This window comes from Aedes albopictus, chromosome 3 (genome assembly GCF_035046485.1).
Source record: "Aedes albopictus strain Foshan chromosome 3, AalbF5, whole genome shotgun sequence".
Classification (NCBI taxonomy): Eukaryota; Metazoa; Arthropoda; class Insecta; order Diptera; family Culicidae; genus Aedes; species Aedes albopictus.
The window spans coordinates 325,672,003-325,698,320 of NC_085138.1; the positions used below are offsets into that span (position 1 = coordinate 325,672,003).

The 26,318-nt window shown below is 39.8% G+C and overlaps 5 protein-coding genes across 12 annotated transcripts in view; 2 read left to right on the forward strand and 3 right to left on the reverse strand.

The window, feature by feature from the left end:
* Positions 1 to 26,318, reverse strand: part of LOC109623365 (low-density lipoprotein receptor-related protein 1) — an 880,389-nt gene that overhangs the window by 671,397 nt on the left and 182,674 nt on the right. The gene's annotated exons all lie outside the window — the stretch shown is intronic.
* On the forward strand, positions 43 to 1,104 carry LOC115262585 (uncharacterized). Its single transcript, XM_029864978.2, has one exon. The coding sequence runs from the start codon at positions 293 to 295 to the stop codon at positions 608 to 610; it is 318 nt and encodes a 105-aa protein (XP_029720838.1). The 5' UTR covers positions 43 to 292; the 3' UTR covers positions 611 to 1,104.
* On the reverse strand, positions 6,630 to 11,303 carry LOC115262690 (uncharacterized). The gene has a single exon (XM_062842830.1). The coding sequence runs from the start codon at positions 10,774 to 10,776 to the stop codon at positions 9,748 to 9,750; it is 1,029 nt and encodes a 342-aa protein (XP_062698814.1). The 5' UTR covers positions 10,777 to 11,303; the 3' UTR covers positions 6,630 to 9,747.
* Positions 17,236 to 21,598, reverse strand: LOC109623330 (protein aurora borealis). Of its 2 annotated transcripts, none has more exons than XM_062842832.1 (4): positions 20,797 to 21,598; positions 20,528 to 20,721; positions 19,982 to 20,462; positions 17,236 to 18,060 (listed from the first exon to the last, which is right to left on the reverse strand). In XM_062842832.1, the coding sequence occupies exons 1-4, from the start codon at positions 21,251 to 21,253 to the stop codon at positions 17,492 to 17,494; spliced, it is 1,701 nt and encodes a 566-aa protein (XP_062698816.1). In that variant the 5' UTR covers positions 21,254 to 21,598; the 3' UTR covers positions 17,236 to 17,491. The 2 variants fall into 2 exon arrangements, with proteins under 2 accessions (XP_062698816.1, XP_029721189.2); XM_029865329.2 differs by having other exon boundaries at positions 19,982 to 20,471; positions 20,797 to 21,595.
* Positions 22,972 to 23,692, forward strand: LOC115262689 (peptidyl-prolyl cis-trans isomerase-like 1). The gene is made up of 2 exons (XM_029865328.2): positions 22,972 to 23,150; positions 23,215 to 23,692. The coding sequence occupies exons 1-2, from the start codon at positions 23,068 to 23,070 to the stop codon at positions 23,660 to 23,662; spliced, it is 531 nt and encodes a 176-aa protein (XP_029721188.1). The 5' UTR covers positions 22,972 to 23,067; the 3' UTR covers positions 23,663 to 23,692.

A 26,318-nucleotide genomic window follows, 5' to 3' on the forward strand; every position in this document is an offset into this window, starting at 1 on the left:
ACGCATCATCATCATTATCGTGTATTCGCCATACTAAGCCTAGCCTCTCTCGCGTATGAAAAGCTCCCACGAACCATCCATTCGACGGGTAAATCACCGCTCGCGACACCACCGGTGGTGGTTGATACTGGAATCGCGCCTGGACGAACGAAAGAAAGTGCTTCACGCGCGCAGTCATGCCGCCACGCGATATATGTTGACCGTCGCTCTTGGCTGGATAGTCATTCGCAATCGAAGCGCGTATCAAGCCGCACCGTGAAGCAAAATCGCTGTTAGAAGAATTTAACCAAAAATGGTCGTACCAATTCGGGAACCTCAGGATGTGTTCGGAAACAAGAAGCGCATCCGGATCGATACCAATAAGGACAACCTGCATATCATCGGCAATCAGAACAGGATATTGATCAAATCGAACGAAGGAACGCTGAACGTGGTTGGAAACCTGAACAATGTGAAAGTCATGCGAAACAGTGGCAAGATTAATTACATCGGCAACGAAGGGTCGATCTACTTGAGCAACCAGAGCAAGTCGATAAAAGTGAACTATACTGGAAATAACGCCAGGATCCGAGTGTGTGATCATGAACAACTGTCGGACAGATTCCGGTAAAACTGAAACCATGGCGGTAGCATCAGCAGCATCTGTGTGTTTAGAGTGGCAGCAATTTTAAAAGAAAAGACTGATTGAGTCGAATAATTGTGGATATATGTAAAATAGGAACACGAGTGCAGCGTAAATCAACGAATAGCATTATGTATAATTACATGACTCGGCACGAATTCCCGTTAATTTATTTACAACCACCGATCACCGGAGCACACGAAAATGTGAATCCTACTTATCTGTATGAATCATGTTTGCATATAGTTTGTGACAATTTAAGTATTACCGAACTGCCTGCCGACCAGGTGACCTTGCGTGTTCGTCTAGACATTGAAAGTCGTTGAACTGGCCAAACGCTTGTATTCGAGGCTTACATGTAGTTCGCTATGCCACGTTATTTTGATGGTGCAGTAACGAAAAAGACTGATTAGATGATAAATGATTATATCTAAGTACCACTCGAAATAAATAGAAAAGTCTATACACTTTGCCGAAAACAATGCAATGCTTGTTTCTTTGCCCATAACTGATTGCAATCAATTGAAGCCGCGCAATTTCGTTTTTTGCTTGTCCTTCAACAGCGCAGACACAGTGTATCTGATTGATGACAATAAAAACTCCTTAGGGAACATCTATAACAAACGTAACGTTAGCCTGAATTTGACACTCCCTCTAGACTCGTTGCATTATCTGAGACTGCTTCTACGTCATTTATAATGATCCCTTATGCCCATAATCAGAAGAATTACTTATTCGCCAAACGCATAAAAAATAAGACATGAAAGCTAATGTTCAAAGAGCCTTGGGCCAACTAAATTTTTGTAGAATTGGACTGTCCAACCAGAGTTTTCATCAGATGTTGTAAATATATGGGTATAAATCTATTAGAGCCAGTGTTGAAAATGTCATTTCGTCATATCTAAATTCAACCATCTACAGTTCATTTTAGAAGTTGAACCTGAGAATATGGTATATGAAAACTTTGTGCGGCTAGACCAGTTCTACACGAAAGTCATGGAAAACAGCCCTTTTTCGAATATTAAAAGTAATTGGGTTGTTTAGTGAATAAAATATTTCTGTTTTCTATATCCTAATCGAAAGAGCTCATTTTTCTGAGTATAACGTGATTTTATTGGATTCCAAAACCTTTGTTTTGATGGTTAAATTAGCAAAACAGTTTTAATTTTCGTGGATAGAATGACAGTTCAATCGATAAAGTGACAGTTCGACCCAAACAACAAATTTTCCCCATACAAACTTTAAATGTATTTTAAAAATAGTTCCTAGCGGCGTCGGTGGTGTAGTGGTAAGCGTGGTTGCCTCTCACCCCAGTCGGTCTAGGTTCAATCCTAGTCGACGCCGTCGGTATTTCTGAGACAAAAATATCTGATCACGCCTTCCCTCGGATAGGAAGTAAAGCCGTAGGTCCCGGCCCATGTGTTGATGGGTTCGATATGTAGGGTGTCAGGTGTGTGTGGATGTCTCCCTGACCGTCCGTGTTTAGGCTTAGTACCAGAAATAGGCGGACGTTAAACTAGAGCTGATGCCGAACGGTGTCGGCTCGCCAGAAATAAGAAGAAGAAGAAAATAGTTCCTGGACTCCAAAAAATATGAAATTTTGGATTTCGACTAATTTTTGGGCGGAGAATCCGATTATAAAATAATCCGGACACCCCTAAAGAACCCAATTGTCACGGACTACCTTCGAAAAATGTCAATTGATATTCGTCATGAAACATGGAAATATGGAACACCTGACACACCTTGCTTTACCGTCACATCATCGATCAGTGGAGCATGCTTGCCGAATTAATCGAATACAAGCCAACCCGAACAACTGACGCTGCCGTACCAGCAGACAGACCAAACGCGCAGATAGCACGAGGACCACATATATTGAACGACAATGGACTCTGGTTGGCAGTCAGGGGAATCACCGAAGCGATGCGATGGATTGAACGATTAGGTACTAGGCGCTACCGCTGCAGCCAGCGCGCGCGAGCAAGTGATTGCCTAACGATCGCATGCCTTCGTTCGATGGAGGATGATTGTGCAGCGACGCGACATTCTAGTGATTGCCATAAATGATTGCATGTTTGTTAGAGGTACAGGATGCAAATGCAGTTCTGGATAGATATTCAAGCAGGAAAAATACGCACTAATTCACCCGTTAGTTCCAAATTATAACACATAGGTAACACCCCAGATGCAAAGGGGTATAAGTGACTATTTTGTCAATTTTGAGCTTTGCATATCAAAAAATATTTCAGATTTCAAGATTTCAGGAACTTTTTTAAGATTATTTCTACGATGATTAGAAAAAATACAATAAATCTGAGAAAGTTGGGTCGATTTTGAAATTCTATACATTTTGTAAGGAACCGAAAGTTTCTGAAAAAAAAGTAAACCTCATTTATTCGTAAGTGGGGTTTTGTCACTTGCACCTGTTTGCTTCTAACCCCATCATTTAATAAACGCGCTGTAGTTTGGCTGAAATATTTTCCGTATTACGTAATATCAAATAAAGTTCAATTATTAACAGACTGGTGGAAAGCTGACACTGGACCTAGTTGAGGTCATTAGCATCTCCCCAGCAACTTCTATCTTTGGTCGTGAAATCGGCTGTGCTGCGAACATCCTTAGTGAAGTTCGGTTAAACAACTCCGGTGGGAAATTTGGACGTAGGCTGACAGGAAATGGAGGTTTGCTTCCGCAAGTCTGAGCGTCTGTACTTAAGGTTAGGAGCGGCTCACAACATCGTTAGGAGTGGTCAAACAACGTCCGAGTATCAGTGACGAACTCTAAGCTCCACTGTAAAACGGATTGGAATCGTAAAATTAACAAGAAGCGAAAAGGAACCTCCCCCCCACGTGCCAAAAAAAAGACTTGCGACCGGAAACTCGATATGAACGTGGAACTGCAGATGTCTTAACTTCATCGGAAGCACCCGCGTAATCGCCACGAATTCGCCATCGTAGCGCTGCAGGAGGTGTGTTGTAAAGGGTCCATGGTGCGAACGTTTACAGATAATCATACCATCCAGGTACCAAAACTGCGGCCTCGGCTGCGGCAACATACGCGAGCTACGAGATCATCGTGATGGGCGAAATGCAGCTCCTGTTAAAACATAAAAATACGATAAAATTTATTGTTACAACATCATTTTTTCAAAAATGATTCACCATTAAACGTATTGTAATTTGCACAGCACACTCACCATACCCCTATTGTTCTATACCATTCGGCGAATGGTAAATGGCACTTTTAAATAAAAAATTGTAATCGTTATGTATCATAACCATAAAATTTTGAGAAAATTGCCATACATTTTTTCGCGAAAAACAATAGAATGTATTGTGTTTTGATTAGGCATTTTTATGGCAATTTTCCAAAGAAAACAATATATCTTAATGTTTTTTCATTGTTCTTACAATACAAATACAATTAATTAAATGGCGTCAAATAAATCGTTGTGATAATAAAAATACAATAATATTTGTTGTTATTTGTAAGTAGTTTTCGCTTAGAATTTATATTTTCCCTAACATTTTTATCCAGCATTTACGAGCACTAGCGGTCGCACTCGCCAGAATGATATGCACATTTTATGATAAGAATCAAACTCTGATGTCTGTCTGATATGTATTGCTTGGCAGCTGTTGATAAGATCTATCATCAATCTTTTCAAATAACTGCCAAATATCACAAGTTAGACCTCAGGTCATATGATCCATACCATAAATCGTTCACAATTCATGTGACCATTAGTACCTGTAAATGCTGGAGAAAAATATTACAGAGAAATATGAATTCTATGGTTTTTCAAAGGCGAAATCTGTTTATATAACAACATATATTATTCACGCAGAAAAATATATTGTAAAGCCAAAAGAATTCTGCATAGATTCAACAAATATTTTTATAGAGTTAGGGATTTCTTTGTAACGAATCACTTTTTAAAAACTACACTTCTACACAATTTATTGTACGTACTTTACTTAATGACTACCTACACGGAATTCTGGATCAAGAAAGAGAGCGAACCACGCTGCTGGTTCGCTTTTATGAACTAAACGTGCTTACCTAGCGCATTCCATGCGCCCTATCACCTGACTGCCGTGCCGCATGGCGCATGCGCCGTGGTTCGCGCCAACGGCTCCTATTGGCTGATTCACCTAGCAGGATTTCCTAACGGCTCCCCGTCTGCTGGAAAGTCGTCCTCGGCTTTCAAATTAAGGTTGTGGAATCAACTTGGGATACCTCGTGGAAGAAACCTCTGCGTTGACTTCTGATGCTGTGCTTCCTTCGGGCTGCTGTTTGGCGTGTGCAGATGGTGGAAATGCGGATGCATGAAATTTCTTCCAGGTGATGATCTTCAGGACCCCAATGATGATAACAATGATGATGATGATCGTCAGCGTTGAGAATGTTCCGAAGGATAGCCACCCAAATAGATTGATTTTCCAGTGTATGTTGTCGGTTGTCAGATTGAGGTGTGCTATGTTGTCCCGATGCTCTAAGTGCTGCTCCTGTAAAAGCTCCAATGGGAGGCGATTTATGAATTTAACTGGAGTTACCTTTAGGCCTGTTGTTGGGATGAACGACTGGGGCTGCACATCATAATTGCGGTTTGCATATTCCTCTTCGTCGAGCTTCAACGTACACTGTTGAAATTGTATGAGGAACGAGCCTTGTAGTTTACGTTCTTGAGCTGAACAGTTGGATGACATGAGGAGGTCTGCGGCATTAACTACGATGTTTGCGTCATCCACTCTTTTGATGAAATTTTTTCCATACGTTCGTTCTACGTTGCAATAGGCTGGTTTTCCGGTAATCAGCTGTTCGATACATTCCGTCATTGGTTCTATTTGCGAGCTGGAGCATATAAATAAATCCTTGGTTTTGGAACATGGAGTTTGTGAAAGATAGGGTTTCGGTCCGTCGAGATAGAAGTTTGCATGCAGTTGAATCTTCGTGTTATTCTGTACTACTGGTTCAATGAAGTTCAGTCTGTAGACAACGTTTTTGATCCTTGGGATTTTGAGGGTGTAAATAATCATGTCTTTGCTGTAGATTACATACACGCTGGCGATGTCCAATATACTGTCCATGTTGTTTTGTTCGAGGCCGTCATGGGAAAGAAATTGCCTCGCGGTTATTAGCTCACGAGAGCTGATGATGCGGCTGCTGGGAATGTTTCTCCTGGCTAGGGTGATTGCCTCTTCTATGATTTCTAGCTGATTAATTAGTTCATCTAGGTTGAAAATGATATTTATTGAGTCGAATCCATCTAACGTCTCCGTTGTAATGTTGTCCTGATATTTAATCAAAGAATTAAGTTTTTCTGTAATGTTTTTGAGTCTATCTTCGATTGCTATATTGATTCTAATCTGCCTGTCATTTTGATCGATAAGGGCATTCGTTGTTGCGTTTATAATCTTCAAATCCTCCGCGTCTGGGCTTCCCGAAATATATTTCCATGCTTTTCCTAAAGTCTCCCAACGTCTATTCCTGTTCGCAGGCCTAACCCTTGATATGATGGAACGCAATCTATGAAGCTTAATTTTCAGAATATTACTTAGCGGTTTGTCTTTGTTGATAGCATTCTGCGCCACGTCGTCAATTTCTGCAATGTAGTTTGCTAGTTGTCCTAAGTTTATGGGGTGAACTATTCGTAGATAACTGTTGCTCAGTCTGGCTTCTCCTAGAGGTATGATGGCTATAGGGTTACGGTCTAGGTCGTGTACTCGTATGTCGGTCCAAGTCGTTTGTATCAAGATACATAATCTGAAATCAAAGAGAGAGAGTGAGCTCTCATAATTACGGTGGTTTTTTGACATGTTTTTTATGTATTTTGATGTTCATTGTGTCCGTAATAGTCTTTTCGTTTTGTTCCTGAATTTCTATTTTCCTGTATCTGTCGCGGTATGGTGACGGCTTAGCTTTTGTTTTAACTAAGACTTCCTGAGTCCTAATGTTCTCATACTCTTTGGATCCTATAACTTGCTTTGTGTTGTGTCTCCTAACTTCTTGAGCAATATTGTCCCTAGCCGTCATGATTATTCGTTGTTTTGTGAGATTTATGTCGTGTAAATCTAGAGAGGTCGCGTTGCCGAATATTATTTGGCGGGGAGTAAGCAGAGTTGCGGAATGTTTACTATCATTGTATATGGCAGTGATCAGAGAGAGTCCCTGATAGAGTGTAAGCTCATCAACTTTCTTCCTATTTGCCATGTACATTTCAAGTAACGTGTTATGGAACCTCTCGATTATGCCGTTACTGTTGCTACTACTAGCATAGTGAATGGCAACACCGTGTGTTTCCAGGAATGTTCTAAAATCTTGACTTCTGAACGAGGTTGCCTGATCACATGAGATCAGTTTTGGAATGCCAAATGTCTTGAAATACTCGGTGAGGGTTTCGGTCAACTCCTCTGACGTCTCGTTGGAAATTTTATAAATTTGAGCGAATTTGGAGAATGAGTCGACGAGTGTAAGAAATTTTTCACCCTCTTTCACATACACATCAATGAAGATGTTTTCGAGTGGTTTTTCGTACATCCGTCGTGATATCTCGATTTTAAACGGTTTTCGCTCGTATTTAGAAAATTTGCAATCTTCGCAAGCTTTCACAAAGTTTTTAATTTTAGTGATCATTCCGGGGAAGAACACTGACTTCTTGACTTCTTCGTATGTAGTCTTCCAACTCCGATGGTTGAAACTATGACATTTTTTGATAAAGTCAATTTGTTCTTTCTCGTAAATGATATCCGGAAGTCTCAGATTTGAGAAGTGGATTTTCATGCCAGGGTTGAAATTGCTTGCGATGATCCGTTTACAGGACAAGACAATGTCCACAGGGGCGAATATCCCATTATTGGTGCCTGGGACCAAGCAGTCCTTCAGGATCTTCAAGAGATCCTCCTCGGTATATTCTTTCCGGTGGTATATGTGCCTCGTGTATCCTGGAAATATAGTAGCATTAATATAAGGGCTCTTCCTATTGTCATCACTGACCCTGAGGATAACCTGCAATTTGAATTGATTAATAATTTCCGGATCGTAAGCTGGGTGGATATCGAAAACTTCGTTTTCAAGAACAGTTTGAATGTTCAGTTCAACACGAGGGATCCTCGATAGGCCATCGGCTACGACGTTTTGTTTTCCCTGCTTGTAGATCAGTTTAAAATCGAATTGCTCTAAGTACAGTCGCTGTCTGGTGACTCGACCGGTAGCGTCTGTAAGTTTCAGTTCCTTGGTCAATGGTTCGTGGTCAGTGTATATAATAAACGTCCTACCATACAAATATGGGCGAAACGTTTTAGCAGCAAAGTATATAGCGAGTAGTTCTTTTGCCGTGGCGGAATATTTCTCTTCCGCTTTTGACAAAGTCCGAGAAAGATAAGCAATTGGCTTCTCTTTCCCTTCAATACTCTGTGACAACACTCCTCCAATGGCAACGTTGGAGGCATCTGTCGTCAATATAAAAGGTTGGTCGAAATCGGGATATGCTAACAAAAGTTCTGACGTCATTATCTTCTTTAATTCGTCAAACGCTTTTTTGTACACATCGTCAATTTCCACTACCTTGGTTTTACCTCTGAGCTTGGAGGTCATAGGTTTTGCTATGTGAGCAAAACGAGGAATGAATCGCCTGTAATAGCTTATCGTTCCTAAGAATGATTTTAATTCTTTAGGGCTCTTTGGGAGAGGCCAGTTAACGATGGCTTCGATTTTCTTCGGGTTAGGTTTGACCCCTTCTGTAGTCACCAGGTGCCCGAGGAATTCGACTTCTTTTCGGAGAAACTCCGATTTATCGCTTTGTACCTTAAGATTGGATTCTCGTAAGGTTTGAAGAACTTTCTTGATGTCTTGAAGATGTTCTTCCAATGAGCTCGAGAAAATAATGATGTCGTCCATATAGACGAAACATCGAATATTCAGGTGTTTACGGAGGACTGAATCCATAAGGCGTTGAAATGTAGCGGGGGCATTTTTCAGCCCAAAGGGCATTCGAACGAATTCGAATTTACCTCCATCTACATTAAAAGCCGTTTTTGGAATATCGACAGGATCGATCTCGATTTGGTGAAAACCGCTAGCGAGATCCAGCACCGTGAAGTATTGTGCTTTGCCAAGTCGGTCCAAAATTTCGCTTATTTCCGGAATTGGATATCTATCAGCCGGAGTTTTTTCGTTCAACTTCCTGTAATCAATAACAATTCGGTACTTCCGTTGCCCAGAATTGTCCATCTTTTTGGGCACCACCCAAATGGGTGATGTCCAAGGCGAGCAAGATTCTCTAACTATTCCTGTTTCCAGTAGTTTTTGAATCTGCTCTGCTACCACTTGTCGTAGGTGATAGGGATACTTGTATGTCTTCTGATGAATAGGGGCTTCATCAGAAGTAGTAATTTTGTGTTTCACTTGATGGGTAAATGTCAATTTTCTACCCTCTTGAAAAAATACATCCCTAAAAGGACGTAGAGTCTGAATCAAACGAGTTTTCTCTTCATTGTTCAGATGCTCGCTAGGGAAGTTAAGTTTTGGTGGTTTCTCGTTTGTCACTACGAAACCATCATTGCAAAATGGATCAATCCTTTGTGGGACTGATTGGGACCTGCTTGAAAGGTGAACCATGGCTCTGTTACCTTCAGCAGAATACAGACCAGGTTTCAGCGTAACTTGAGGAGAAAGATTTATCTCCTCATTAATCAAAAATGTACCGTTGCTTGTAGTACAAATAGGGGCGATAGAGTTCTCTTGAATGTGAAAGTTTACTGAGGAAGGGTAATATCTTGAGAACTGGTATGATTTGTTTCCGATTACCAAATGATGGCGTTTAGTGTCCACTACCGCTTTCATTTTGGATAAATTTTCGTATCCAATAAGTCCATCAAAGAACTTATGGAACTTAAAAACATAGTATGGCAATTTTTCTGGAAAACAATCAGAGAAAAGGTTCGCGTGAACCACTTTATCAATAAAAAATTTGCCATTTTTGTTCGTCACCATAGACGGGTTGGTGACTGTTTTCGCCTTTTTAACATGCTCTGGATTGATGTACGATTTGTTGGCTCCCGTATCAACTAAGAAATTTAGGGTTCCTTTCGTTGTTGGGAAGCGTACGTACGGAATGAAATTTACGTTTTGTTCTTCGGTCCCCTGGCAGTCTGAAAATTTAGTTCTTCGTCAGAATAATCAAGGTCATCATTCTCCGTAGGAACTTCTACCGGAGGCTCTGGTTCGTTTACCTCCTCCACCTCGTTATTGTGGGCCTCAGCACGTGGCTTTGGCTGGAAGGCAGGTTTTTTATACGCCGAATGTTTATTCGGATTAGGTTGCGAGGTGTTGGGTTGCACATGTTGCTGACTGCTCGAGTTTGCACCATGTGGCTTAAATGATTTATGTTTGCCCATGTAAGTTTGGTTGGAATATTGGGGCTTGACACGCATCTCCGCATTTTGGTTGAGCAATACCGCTTGGTATGCTTCCTCTAAATTTCGCGGTTTCGAGTTCCTGATAATGGAGCCCAATGGTTCCTGGATGTTATCCAGGTATTTTGTCACCGTGATAATTTCAATTATCTCGAGGCCGGTGAGCGGTTTTGATTGAAGGTTTGCTTTCAATCTGATGCTTGTTTCCTTCATCTCATTAAAGAATCGGAGGTGTGTTCTATCAGCTTTCCGCAAGCGGAATAGAGTCGATAGGTTTGTGATGAAGTCTTGCTCGTCACCATAATGTTCAACGAGTATCTTTTTGATACCGTCGATTGTGCTGGGGTTGCCACTAGCACACAGAAGTGTGCGTGCTTCCCCTTTGATTTTGTTTTTTATAGCCCTTAGGTAAAGGCTGGAAATGGAGTACCCCCCACTTTGATTCTTGACTTTAAAGTCATTATAGAGGTCATCGACCTCCTCGAGCCAAGCTGCGAGCTCTTTCTTATTGCCCGAGAATTCGGACAAGAATTTGAAGGGATCGGGGAGCTTGAACGCATCTCCGCCCTGTTTATTTCCGACCGCTATTTGGCCACGTAGTTCGGTCAATTCAGACCGAAGCTCGTCCAATTCAGAATCGCGATCGTTTTCGTTTTGTGTTGCGAGTTGCAACTTAAGCTCTTCGACCATAGTCTTGAGCTGCTCAATCTCTTCAGTTCGTGTCGCGGGAGCCATCTTATACACTGAAGCGCGCAATAATCACCGCACTAAATTCACACAATCACTTGTAAAAGAAGTAGAAAGTAGGGTAGAACTTACGTGATGATGAAGATCATCCGTGGGTTGCGATCTGGCGGATATCGTTCGTCGTCCGGTTGCCTTCTGCGTTGAGCGGTTCCTTCTGCGGTCCGACCTCTGCGTTGATGGCTGGAGCTGTCGTCGATATCTCTTTTCTAAACACCAATCACTCGCGTATCCCACTTCTGACACCAGTTAGGGATTTCTTTGTAACGAATCACTTTTTAAAAACTACACTTCTACACAATTTATTGTACGTACTTTACTTAATGACTACCTACACGGAATTCTGGATCAAGAAAGAGAGCGAACCACGCTGCTGGTTCGCTTTTATGAACTAAACGTGCTTACCTAGCGCATTCCATGCGCCCTATCACCTGACTGCCGTGCCGCATGGCGCATGCGCCGTGGTTCGCGCCAACGGCTCCTATTGGCTGATTCACCTAGCAGGATTTCCTAACGTAGACTCAGCGCTTACCAGTAATTTTTGTTGTTTCAATAAATTTACAAATTTGATTCCAACAATGGAAATTGTTGTTTCTAAAAATGCCAAAAACACGGGCCTGACAAAAACAAAGCAGATTTTTTTAGAAACAAAAATAAGGTTTTAGGAAGCTACAAATACAGTGTATTGAAATAATAAAAGGAGCCATATTAAAATGAAAAATGTTATTTGTTGTTTCAACAATGCTAGTTCATTGATGTAAAAAGCGGTTTTATGAATTGTTTTGTTTACATACATATGAGTAGAACCCAAAAATAACTTTCTAAACAAATTTATTCATTATGTACATCAAATTACTCCTAAGTTGAGTCCAAGTGAAAATGTATATTAATCTGGTAGATACGACACCCCAGTAGCATCTCTTCTCTTCGGACGTGTACGAACATCGTACGAAAACTGAAGGCAATCAGTCGGACATTGTCCTGTTGATGGGCGACATCACGCCCGAAACCGGTCGACGAAAGGTAAATTTTAATATCTTGACGATTGTAAGAACTATAAGAGCCGATGCACACGGGCGGCGCGTCCACGCAGCGTGCACGCAAGTGCGTCCTGAGTTATACCCCAGACAGACATGTGATACGAGTGTGATTCCTGTACAACGGTACGCAGTGTCAAGAAAATTCTGACAAGACTGACTTGAACTGAAAGAATTTTCAGTATGGCACTCATTTCAAGCGCAATTGTACAGTGATTCTTGTATCACATGTGTGTCATAAGTATTACACACAATCAAATGGGAGGATGCACACGAGAACGCAACGCTACCGCACCGCAACCGCGCCGCACCGTGTGCGGCACGCAATGTCAACGCATGCCCCACAGGAACGCTGCGGCGACGCAGCGTGAATTCACGCAGCGTCAATTAACGCTCGTGTGCATCGGCTCTAAGGCTCTGTCCTCCCTATTAGGGTCCTAAAATTAAAGACGAAATCTCGCTTATATTGAATTATACGATCAAGCATGGTATTCTAATCGAAATTGTACTTTACTCGAACTTGAAAAATAAAGGAATAATGAGAAAATTCGAAATAAGTAAAATGGTAAATAGTTCTACTTTGACATTTGAGGTCAACCTTGTGTGACTGAGCTCGACATTTTTCGCACTGGGATTTCAAAAATGTTCCTATCTGACATACACGGTGAAAAAAAAATCACTCAAAGTATGTGTTATAAACTAGGGACGAGACAAAAGGCTAAAAAACTAAAAATTATATATTTTCAACTATGGTTAATAAAAACGTCAAAAAATGAGTAAATATGTACTCTTGAACCATATATTGTGGTTTAAAATAAGAATCCCGATAGGACTTTAGGAGCCTATTGGAGAATTAAAATTAATTTTCACTTAAACTTGACAGTTCGATAATTATTTCCTTAGGAGAACTGTCAAGTTTAAGTGACGAACTGTCATATTTAATTAAAAATTAATTTTAATTCGCCAATTGGAACAGACCCTAAGTGTTATGTTTCGTCTCACGTCGCGCGTATTGTGTATGTCGTTACTGTTCTTACGTTGGCACAAATCACGAAAATTTGATAAATAAACACATCAGTTAATCAAACACTCTAATCAATCATGCTAATAGTTACCTTTGTCTTTTCTTAGCCAGTTTATTTCTTTTCGTCGATAAGAATACTTTTCCTCTTTTTCAATATCAATTAGCTAAAATGAAGGAATACATCTAACTAAAATTACAATGCACAATGAGTTACAGAAATTATAAACTTACCTAGCAAAAAGAAAACGAAGCAACAGCTTCGTAATAAACTTGATTATTTCACCTTGCTTTATCTCTAATTATTCGACAAGTCCTTTTTTACGCTTAAAAGAAAACATAAAATGTTTATTGTTTATCTTAGATATTAAAATGGTGACCTCAATACATGAATATTGTTGATTCTACAAAATAATGTAATAGAATCAATAAGAGCAATTTGTTGAAATGAAAATCAACAACTGCTGTCATGTTCAATTAGAAAATTTGTTGTTTCGAAAATTTACCAGAGTAGAAACAAATAATTAAATGATTTGATTTGACTCGCGCAAAAATGGTAGATTCTAAGCAAAGAGATTTTAGGTTCTACCTAACGATATTTTTCTGCGTGGCATGTTTATTTTAACATCGGTTCAATCGACCCCATTAAACTAATTGTATTTGTATTGTTATCAATGGTAGTTTACTATTCACTAGATTCCTTTATTTTATTGGAAAACAATAGAAAAATCATTGTTCATCATTTTCTTGTCCTCACTTGGATAAAACCTGCTTTTTAGAGCACCTTTAACGGTGCGCTTCTATACCCCGTTTGGCAGCCCTCCATCATTGCAACAAACTTTACCGGTCGCTGCTGGATGCGCTCGCAAAATAGTAGCGCTATGGGTGGGTGACCAAATATAGTAGCGGGACAGTTGCGCTGCTAAAAAATATATGGGAATATGACAGCCCTCCCGATACGAATCAAGGTGACTGATTTGACTGCTACCGGTGTGGAAAAGGGTGGTTGTGATTAAGTCAAAATGGTAGCGCTGCGCGGGTTGCTCGAATAGTAGCCGCCGTTAATGTTGCTCTTAGCTAGTATTCTATAATACTTTTTCAGTTATTCATTGATAGCTTCATCTGCTAACACGGTTTGACGTCTGTCAGTCGTTGCAATTTTAGCGAATAACATTCGATAACCGAAATATCAATTGTACTCAAATTTAAAACAAAAACTAAAAATAAAATATGTCAAGTGATTTTGTATTTGATTATACAAACATGATCCAAGCAACAAACATATTTATTGTTATTTATTTGTTACGGATTGTTTTTAAGAGTAATGTAGAAATAAACTCTTTTTTAATAAAAAAAAATCATGAGAACTTTACAGGCACTTTTCCAACTTTATAAAACAACTTACATTAATTTCTACTGATAGTAACTTTAAATTATTAAAGAACTATTGAAAAACAATCGAATCAATTAGTCACTAATAAACTGCCCATAATCGCATAAGAGTATCATTCGACAAAAGTAGGCATTAGAGAAAATGGTGCCCAAAGATTCAACTTTTAATAATATGAAAATGAACCTAAATTTTAAAAATTTCTCATAAATTCGTAATCAATCGTTTGGTAATAAATTTTTCTACAGCACATCTTATATGCTAGACGAATTATTAGAAAAAAAATTGGACCTGATTATGATTGATAACACGCTTCAAAGCCAGTCTATTTCTTCAGTGTGACTGTTATGCGGTTACATTGGTCAATGAGACAAAACGACTTGGTATTTTTTCATAAATCCTAGAACAAACTTGAAATTTTTATTCAGGTAATCGAAAGTACTTGTGATTTGATGATGATCGCCGATATTAACTCAAAACCAGCAAAAAAATGCGAATGTTACAATTATGCAGTTATGGGCAGTGAAGCTAATGTTCACTCAGTGTGTGGATTTTTATCGCGAACCACTGAATGGTCCATGCTCAGCAAGTGATACATTCGCGAATGTAACATTTCGTGAACCAACATGCTCGGGAACGCTCCCCGAAATGCTGTTCATTCTCTTGTCCGGTTCGATACGAGAGCGTAATCAAGAGAGAAGATGCTCGATCACGCTAATGAAAGCGATGCATTCGGTAAGAATATTTTATTGCCATAATTCTTTTTTTTATTGTGACTACACAACCAGCAACGTCATAAATACAGTTAAATTATATAGTAGTTCACGTTTTTAGAGCGAAAACGCATTAAATACTGATGAAAATAACGATTATTCAAAGTTGCCCCAAGCCAACGATGAGAGATAATCGGTAAGTGTTACACTTAGCGATGCCCGCTCATCGCCGCAGCTTGTCTATATCGGAGTATCTTCTTTGTGTTCCTTCGTGAACCATGCGACTCGACGAGAGAACATACACCGCTTGGTAATTGAAACAGAACCAACAGAAGGGAAGAAAAACTGCTGAGTGATTCACTGATCACTTTTTCGTCAAAACACTGTGTTCACTTATTGTACGAACTATATCGGCTTGATTTCTATTGTAAAAAGTAACAATATATCTACTGTGTGTTTTATTGTGAACAATAAAACCAGTCAGGTTAATAATATTTACCATGTGAAATTGAATGGTAATTGTTGAGAACCACTGGATTGGCTCTCATGCTCTCGTCGTTCTGCGTGCTCGCCGATAGCATTTCGTTATGCCTTCGGTCGATGCACAATCGCAGGGATTAATTTAGAAGTACACGCAAAAACGGCTACGCTCAAAAATGTGTTCGGCCTGCACATTTTTAGTAAACATCCATGCCGCACATGACTGTGTTGGAAACACACATTTTTTTAAAATTGCTCGTACGCTCACATGAGCATGTATTTTGCAATAATTTCGACATGGTAACCTTACTGGGTTTATAAACCACCTTCAAATACCGAAAAATATTGATATTTTGCAAAAATGTGAGCGTACGAGCAATTTAAAAAAATGTGTGTTTCCAACACAGTCCCTGTGCGGCATGGGCGCTACTCAAAAATGAGAGCTTTTATTTTAGAGAGTAATGTAGCCTCCGTGTAGTAACGTGTCGTCTTTGTATTGTACATTTTATTAGTGTAAATAAAGTTACATTTTAATCTGTTATTTCGCTACGCCTGGGAGTTTCAATAGACTGCTATGTCTCCCGGCCACCCCGAACTCCAGGTCGTAACAGTAATTTTTTTATCCGGGGTAGTATGTGATCAATTGGTGGCCGATCGACGAATGAAAGTGCAAACTGTAAATCAAGGGCCGTATCTTCAACTTCAGTAAATATAATGATGATGACATAGACAGCTCGGACGCGAGTACAACACATTGCCACGGCGTCAATATCATCATAGGAGAACCAATTGCTAAGGTAGCCCAGGAAGAGAAATTTAAACCGACGATTGGAAAATTCAGCACTCATCAACTAACGAACTAAAATGGCCTAGGCACGACTCGTTGTCGGATTGCATTAGGCAACTCTTGCTGCAACATGGGAAGGGCTGTGCATTTATCGATATTATCCAGGAAATTTTCTGGATTTTTTGACACCGTCTCCAAACGCCTCCAACCCCCCCTTCCCTTGTATGATTTTTTTTGTATGAGAACCCAAATATTATTTATTTGAAAACCCAAAAAATTTCTCTAACATCAGAGGGACCTATTTTGGGCACTTGCAGCTATAACTCAGCCAATTTTTAACCAATTGACTTGATTTCTGGGATACGATGGGATACACATAGCATCTAGCCATGTAAAAAAAAAGACGCGGACAGCGTCTTCAGCTAGAGGCTGTACAGACTGAATGAAACTTACACTAAACAAGCGACACACGAAGCATGCACCAGTGGATACGGAGAAGGAACTATTCTTACGAAAATTGTCATCGCCCAGAGCGTGAATCGAACCTTCACCCCATAGCATAGTACGATTAGAAGCTTGGTGACCTTAACCGCACGGCTACGAGGCTCCACGATCTAGCCATGTACAGACATTGAACTGCCCATGTAGTTGCCCACTGTAGTTTTCAGCACACTTTTGAAATTTTAACAATAATTAATGAAAAATTTATGATTTCTTTTTCACGTTGGTTCTAGCTGGTGATTAGATCTTGTGATCTATTGAATAAAACTGGTCACAATTATGCACATTTGATAGATATTAGCTTGTGAGTGCTGACATTGTCAATGGTGGTTACGTCAACTATGCGATTATGGGCAGTGAAGTTGATTGGTTAAAATTATAGCTGAAAGTGCCCAAAATAGGTGCCTCTGCTCAAATGGTCCCAGATCCTATGCGTATTACGGTAATACGATTCTTTGTGATCTCCTAACGGTGGTTTATCGGAAGGTCATCACGTGTTAAATATAAACGAAAGCAGACAGTTAATGAACAAGAAGCGCGTCAATGGTCATGTTTTACAATCCAATGAAATATAATTACAATATACCTTCTAAAATAAACATAGGAAACAAATTTTCGGCAAAACAGCCAAACAAACTTTCTAAGGATAAAATTGAAAATGCGAAATTTTCGTCTCATTGAAACTAGCTAACTTACGAACTCCACTGCACTCTCGTTGATTCATTCGCACTAATACCTGATAACCTAGTATAAAATCTCAATAAGAAATTCGCTGTTTTACAGTCTTATGGAGCAACCGGTGTGATGCTGTCCGTCGGAATTGGCCATCGTGGACATTTTCCAACGGGGTGCGATCTCGAAACGTTGCGGTGTCTGCCGATCGCCACCCTCGCAGCACTCGGATTGCATTGAAACATCAGTCTCATATTCAACAGTCTCTTGACTTACACGTGTTTCCTCCTCATTGAACCCACTGTCCATGCGATAGAAATTACCGCCGCTACTTGTTTCCGGGACAGATTTAGCCAAACAACGGCTACCCTGCGAGTGGCTCATGTTCTCCTTGTTATCCCGGCTGATGGCTGCGAAACTCCTGTGATGGAATTCCTTCTTCGACAGTTGTTGCTGATCTTGCTGCTCTTCCTCGAATCGATCCTCGTCTGAGTACAGGAGGAACGAACGCGAAAGGTTCTTCCGATTCCGACGTCTCTCCCGGGGTGTGTGACGTAGCGGTGTGGTTGGATGTTGCGACACCGACGAGGACGACTGTGACGATGCCAGGGGATTGTCCTCGTAGGACAGATCCTCGTCGTTGAAATCTACCGTTAGGTCGACTTGTTTTTCACCTGGAAAATAAGGGATTTTGAGACGTTTTCGGGTATTTGCTTTTAAAAAAGACTGAAATGCTTGGAACTGATCATCATGTATTTCTGTTTAGAAACAGTTCTTAGGTAAATACAATTCGTAGATTTGAGATCATCTTCTGAAGTACACGATTTAGGTAATATTCATTGTAATTACCAGAGCTGCTCACTTGTTCAGCAGTTTTCGGATTCTTAGATAACCGTGTCTTAGATAAACATTAGATTGAGTTATCTGTTTTATAGAAAAACATGCAGGTTTGATTGGATTTGATTAAACATGCTGATCCTCGTGGCAAACAATTGTGTGTCAAAAAAAATGTCAAACCTGACGATTGTTTCAAGTAATAATTACAAAAACATGTGTATATGTACCTTTCAGATTTGCTTTTCATCAGAAAAGATGACTTGCAAAGGAACGTAAGTAACTATCATTATGCGATCGCCTATGCTCCAAAGTTTTGCGGATGATTACTGTCACATCTCATCCAGCTAGATGAGGTATATAATCGATAGTAGACGGTGTGGAGAGTGGCCTGCCATATAGGGGTGTGCCGATATCGATAAATCCGATATTATCGATAATCATCGGGTCCAAATTATCGATACGATATCCGATAATTCAAAAACCGATATCGACGATATTCTTTGCACGATATCGGATAGTTCATCAGTGCTGCAACGCTTTGGATTTATCACGAATGGATAGTTCAACGCAAGGTTCAATTATGTTCAACGACATATTTAAAAGATATCCTGTATTTACTTAAGTGTTTATAAGGGAGGTTAATTTAGAAATCTGTAAAGCGTATTTTCTTATACTGAGAGTATATCAACTGTGGGTTGCCGTTGTTGTATCAAGCTGCAAGAAAATGATTAACTGTAGTATATAGAATTGCTACTTTAGTTCCTCCTGAGCGTTTGTCTCCGGAAAAGCTCAATAAACGAACATGAAATGAACATGATGCTAGTATTTTCACCTTTAAAAGGTCATCAGCTAAATTGGAACTGCCAAATATGAACAAAAAGTAAATGTAAAAATAAAATGTCATATTTTATTCATTATCGGATATCGGATCCGATATCGATAATTGGAAACCGATATCGTTTCGATATCGATAATTCGGTAAACCGATATCGATAATATCGATAAATGAGGTTGCGGCACACCACTGCCATACTAAAGAAGGGTAGCTGATTATCTCGAAAAAGCACAAGGTCAGATGCACCATTACTCCATGCAGTTAGTGTGTTACGCCAAACATCGTGGAGATCGCCCCGATATTCAATAGCCCACGTTAACGGTTAGGATTTCATTACACAACCCTCTACCCCACTAACCATTTATTCCACGGTACGCGAGCCGCATCACACCATGAATTAGTGGTCACCCGTTTAGTGGACTGCTTTTACCGAAACAGCCGTCCGTAGTGTCATCTCAATAGAATTGAGATAACTGCTACCGACGCTACACTGATGACCAACTTCATACGGGCTGATATAGCTTTTCTTTTAAGTATCCCTATGGTCCTAGGGCAAAAGCATTAGACTTCGCCACTGCTCTAGTCTTCGCCCCCTCCATACAAATGTCATTTTTTATGTATGAAGTGGTTAGATTAGTGCAAAATTTTAGGGGGGCGAAGTCTAGTGTTTTTACCCTATATCCTACCAAGTAAACATTCTTTCCTATCAGATTTTTAAGGATACACTTAGTATGGTATAACATTAAACAAAAATCTGTTTGGCTACTAGGCATCTATCTTGCGAGTAAGTATAAAGGATTCGAAGCATTAATTCTACAAAAAACATTTCACAAACGTTGTCTACATATAAGCGAACTAAACAAGAATGTGAACTTTGGAATCCGAGAACTTTTTGAAAACCAATGAATAGCTTTAATAATTACCTTGATCAACGGACATGTGGTGACTGTTGGCGCTACAATTCATCGCCATCACGGAACTTTTCGGACGTTCCGGCGTGCTTCGATAGATAGCATCATGGTCTGACAGCTCGGTGGAATTGGACCCGGGTTTCAGCGGCGAAGGAGACGTCGAGCTCTTGGAAATGGGCGACAGAGCTCCGAAAGATTCCTTTTCCTGTTCCACAACGGGGCTGAGGGAGATGTCCTCCGGATCGATTCTGATTTCTTGCGATCCAAAGCAACGTGACCGTTTCAAGTTTTGTGCGGACTCTTTGTCGACTTCCGGAGTGACCGGCGCCGGGCTAAGCGAATGCATATCCAAATGATCCAGAGAATCTTCCTGATCGCGAGATTCTGAAACGGTCGATGCCGCCGAGCAGTTGAACAGTTTTCTACGGAGGGACGCATCTCGAGCATCGTGATCGATGCTTGTGTCAGATTCGTTAATTGATTCGTGGGTTTGCTGTTGATTCTGTGGAATAAAAAAAATTTAATAGGAACAAATTATGTTGAATTTACCAAACCTACATCATGGAAACTAAAGTAGGGCGCCAACATGTCTTCAACTTCTTTGGGTAAAATCGGTGGGAAAGTTAAAACAGTCTGGGTCACTCCGTCCCGTTTCCGTTTGGACTTTCTGCCCATAAAACTGTCGATGGCCGTAGATTCTCCATTCAATATGATTTTCTGGCTACGTAGTTGGCAGTCGATGGGGCTAGGAACTGAAAAGTAGGACATTCCGTTAGTTCGAACGCCAACGGTTTCTAACGGTCATTTTCACAGACGATGCTACCTACCTATGCTGTGATCTTTAAAGTACGCACTGATTGCTGCTTGGGCCTTCGCTTCCAGCACCGGGTCTGGTGTTTCCATAAATTGCGTTTCATGGGCTTCCACATTGGCCGGGCCCAGATAGCTCACCTCGTCAATGGTCCATTCGAACTGTGTGACGCTACCGCTCTGGGGCGTACTAGGCCGTTGAAAAAGCGAAGGGCTACAAATCACTGGCAGGTGCAACCGATCCGTCAGATGAGCCTCAAATGGGTTTATCACTTTTCCCTTAACCATTCTTGAGGGAGGCGTCTGGATGACCGGAAGTAAATTAATCCTACTGGTTCCGGCAGCCGTCCTGGATAGAGACGTTGGCGTGTATGCCTTGACCGACGGTGAGTTCGCACCGGTCGTTGACTTCCTAGCAGCGTTGAACGCATTCTGGAAGATCTTACGAGGTGTGAGGAATGCTTCCTGTTCCATTCTATAACCGATTCTAGGAATCTTCCAACCAGCAATTCATGAACACAATCTTTTGTAATCACACTATTCTAACTTGAGCACTGGTTTTTCATAATAAGCACTAATCACAGTTTAAGCATTTGGATATTTTATCTAACTTAGAATTATTTAATTACTGGTTTTTAAATCCATGAGACCAATCACGGGCGGTTTTTGTCTAGCAGTAAGTTCGACGGTTGTGATTCAAAGGGCAAGAAAAATCCGTTTGACCGTTCCCGCATTCGACGAGCGAACGGATTTTCCCGCGGGCACTACAAACAAGAAGACACCATCTGTTTTGACACATCGTTATCGAAGATCGACGGCTTTTTAAATTAGTCGACGAAAAGGATGTTTTACACACTCATCCGAATTTGTTCATCTTAAGAAATAATAATTATTCAAATCACATTTTCTGCAGTCGGGCTTATAGCACGTTTATATTTCTAGATTGAGTTTAAATAAGGGCGAAAGTAACATGAGAGAGTTCTCTTCATCGACTCTCGCTTCTGCAAATTAAAGTGACAAGATGAAAATTCATTTGAACTTTTTTAAGCTTAGGCGCTAGATTGCATCGCAACCTAGCGATTTATGACCAAAAAGTTCAACCATACTTGCATCTTGTCACTTTAATTTGAAGAAATTAGAGTCGATGAAGAGAACTCGCTCATGTTACTTTCGCCCTTACTTAAACTCAATCTAGATTTCGACACTGATTCTTCATTAGGGCCTAACTGACATTATCGATTTCTCTTCATCGATCCTCTCTTTGTGTTATTACGGAAAGAGTATTGGGTTTTCCAAAGTTTTTTTGGTTGGAATGCAAAGACGACGACTACATCTTGCTTTAGAAACAAAAAGAATAATGATTTTGTTTGTTTTGATCAAGTTATAAGCGAAAGAGAGAGTCGATGAAGAGAAATCGATCAAGTCAGTTAGGCCCTTATGAAAAATCAATGTCGATTTTATTAAATTTCATTGTCGTCGCGATAAAGATTTGATTTATAAATTTTATTTTGTGATGTGCGCACACTCATACGCGGAATGATGTGATGTGCGCACACGCGGAATCATAATAATGCATAATATCTATTAAAAGGATCATATGAATAAATATGCCGGCAAATAATTATTTTGCTGGTTTATGTATTCTAGATTGAGTTTAAATAAGGGCGAAAGTAACATGAGAGAGTTCTCTTCATCGACTCTCTCTTCTTCAAATTAAAGCGACAAGATGCAAGTATGGTTGTACTTTTTGGTCATAAATCGCTAGGTTGAGATGCAATCTAGCGTCTAAGTTTAAAAAAGTTCGATTGAATTTGCATATTGTCACTTTAATTTGCAGAAGAGAGAGTCAATGAAGAGAACTCGCTCATGTTACTTTCGCCCTTATTTAAACTCAATCTAGGTATAATAGTTATTGTAACGAGTTGCAAAAAGTTGATTTTTTCAGCACGAGTCGTGCATTTATCCAACGAGGCTTGCCGTTCAGTGTGGGCAGTAACGCTTTGTCAAATAGACCCCCCTCCCTAAATCTTTACGTAATTTGTAAACGGCGGCATAAATTACTAAAATTTAATTATTTCAATAAAAATTATGGCACAATAATTAATGTTACCCACATTGTCACACCCCTCACTAATCGATGAACAATCTCCCGTTCCGTTTCCAACGCGTTCCATTTCGGAGGTAAACAAACTGGTGATTGTCAAAAATGTGTGATGCGCTTCTCCGGTATCTCGCAAAGCAAAAAGTTTTAAATCGTTTAGTTTTAAATATTCAAAAATTTTGTAAAAATGCTCGCTTTACAACCCGGTACGACGACAGCCGGAATTCCAGATAAGCTATGGCAACCACATTTCGTCACATTTGAAACTACGTAAGTGCAAAGATTAAATCACCTGAATATAACAAACTTATGGCGGTAATCTTTCCTCATCTAGAATGGGTGAAATTTCTATTGAACTGTACTGGAAACATGCGCCCAACACCTGCCGGAACTTTGCTGAGCTGGCGCGCCGAGGCTACTACAACGGAACCATATTCCATCGCATCATTCGGGATTTCATGATTCAAGGCGGCGATCCAACCGGTACCGGACGTGGAGGACAATCCATCTATGGGGCAACGTTTGCCGACGAGATCAATGCCGACCTGAAACACACCGGCGCCGGAGTGGTTTCGATGGCCAATTCTGGTCCGGACACCAATGGGTCACAGTTCTTCATTACTTTGGCGCCAACGCAGTGGCTCGATGGGAAGCACACCATATTTGGGCGGATCCACACCGGCATGCAAGCAATCAAACGGATAGGTCAGGTGGAAACGGACAAAAATGACCGGCCCGTGGAACAGGTAAAAATTTTAAAGGGCAAGGTGGAAAAGTATTGAGTTTAATAAATCTTAATATTTGTTTGTAAATTAATTGTTTTGGCATTACAGAAAATCATACCATAATTAGGGAAACGTGTTCTAGGGGCAGTAATCAAGGTGCCATAAGTCCTAGTCCTAGCATTAAGGTTACACAGTCATGAATCAATATTCCTTCTGAAGGTGTTATTATAGCGGTCGGCGGTCGTCCATCAATAAATTGACCTTTATGTGGCCGGCAGGATAGAGATTATGAAGTTGATACTTTGCTAGATATAAGAACTCATGAATCTATTAATCGGGTTGACCGAATCTTCAAGTTAGGAGGGGCACAGGGAGGGGCCTTCAAAGTCGCCCAAGAAACATTTGTAGACGCGTCGTGTCGTGCGCTGAGATAGTCGTTATCTCTTTTAGTTCAAAAGTTACAGGCATTTTTCTTAAAAAAATCATTGTTTTTTTAAAAAGGTGTTTTGACGGGTTGGGGCAAACATAAAAAATATCTTTTGCCCGCATTCAAAAGAAGAAATGTTGTTATAAAACATATCAAAAAATTAGCGGGTGGTTATTTTTGTAACTCAAGTGAAAAATACTTGAAAAGTGCCTGATTTTTTTTAGAAAATCATCAATATCTTTTGAACGGAATGACGTAGCAGCATTCTCAGCGCACGAAAATGCGCATTTTTTGAAGCTGTAAAAGTGGTTCTTAGGCGACTTTGACGAGAAATTTGAAACAAAAAAAAATAAAGCAATAAAACGATTTGTTCTAGCGTCACCCTATCGAAACAGTTTAAACGCTTTATCTTTTTTGTTTCAAACTTCTCATCAAAGTTGTCTAAGAACTATTTTTAGAGCTTTAAAAACGCACATTTTCGTGCGCTGAGAATGTTGCTACGTCATTCCGTTCAAAAGATATTGATGATTTTCTAGGAAAAATAGGCACTTTTTAAGTATTTTTCACTTGAGTTACAAAAATAACACCCCTCTAATGTTTTGATATGTTTTATAACAACATTTGTTCTTTTGAATGCGGGAAAAAAATTATGTCTGCCCCAATCCGTCATAATACCTTTTTCAAAAACTATGATTGTTCAAGAAAAACGCATGTAACTATTGAACCAAAGAGATAACGACCATCTCAGCGCACGAAACGACGCGTCTTCAAATGCTCTAACAAGTGTATTGGTATTTTCTATATCCTAATCGAAAGAGCTCATTTTCCTGAGTGTAACATGATTTTATTGCGATCCAATTCCTTTGTTTTGATGGTTAAATATACAAAACAAATTTAATTTCTGTGGATAGAATGACAGTTCATTCGATAAAATGACAGTTCGCCCCGAACAAAAAAAAAATCCCCATACAAACTTTAAATGCATTTTAAAAATAGTTCCCGGCCACCAAAAAATATGAAATTTTGGATTTCTACTAATTTTTGGACGGAGAATCCGATTATGAAATAATCTGAATACCCCTAAAGAACCCAATTGTCATTATTGTTGCGTGATGGTTAAAATTTGATTCAGTGTATCTCCGTCAATTTTAAAATAGGGTGGGGCGGGGCAAGATGGGTCGCCTAAGGATGGGTCACCATAACTTTGTAAATACAAATCGGATTGGTTTGTAGTCGTCCGCTACTCTTTAATACACTAGTTAGCTATGCTAAAAGTCGATAAAAAGTTCATTAAATACAAAATATGATGTTAAACAAGCAGTTTTAAAAAGTGATCGATTTTGCGCCGTGAAAAAAGTGCGGGGCAAGATGGGTCACCTTTTAAGTAATTCACATTTTCTCAACGAAAAACGTCAAAATATAAGATTTGCTTCGCATTCATATATGCTCCATATTCATACTGAGTAAACAAGAGCTACTAGTAAACATTTTATAAATTTATTTGGAATATAAAAAACTTTACGATTTGAGTGGTCCTGAGACGACTTGAAAATCGATGTTTTCACTAAAAAATTATCATAATTTTATGTTATAATTTTAGGCGTTCATTCCGCCTGATTGAAGTGAGTTATGAGATAGTCTTGTAATAAAAAATAAATAACTTTTAAATGATCCAAGAATACGCTCAATATTGGAGGTGACCCATCTTGCCCCGCGGTGGTTTATATGGAGAATATATGGGATGTATCGCATAAGAAAAATGGCTAAAAACCATTTTATTTTTTATTTCCAATGAGAGTGAATAATTTTTCAATCAATACCCTAATCTTTTGTATATTCATGCTGGTCACCTAACAAAATTATTAACATAATCAAAACATAAGTAATTCGCTCGAAAATGGCACTGACCCATCTTGCCCCGAGACCCATCTTGCCCCGCCCCACCCTATGTTCGTTCATTCACTCAGGAACTCATCAATTCATTTCGAGAAAATATTTGGTTGCACCGATCTGATCAACGTGGTTTTTGGAAAATCCGGTTTTTCGAGAGCATGTCCCTATAATATTATTATATGTATTGAATTATATTATATCATATTGAAGCCCACATTGATCCTATATCGCAGCTTCAAAGTCAATACCGTGCGGTACCCCCCAGTCAACCAGTGATCATATAAGATGTTGCATAGGATGTTAAAGTGGAGGCGATATGCGTACATTTTACATGCGCCTAAATGGAGGCATGTACGAATATGGCCTCCACTTTATCATCTTATGCAACATCAT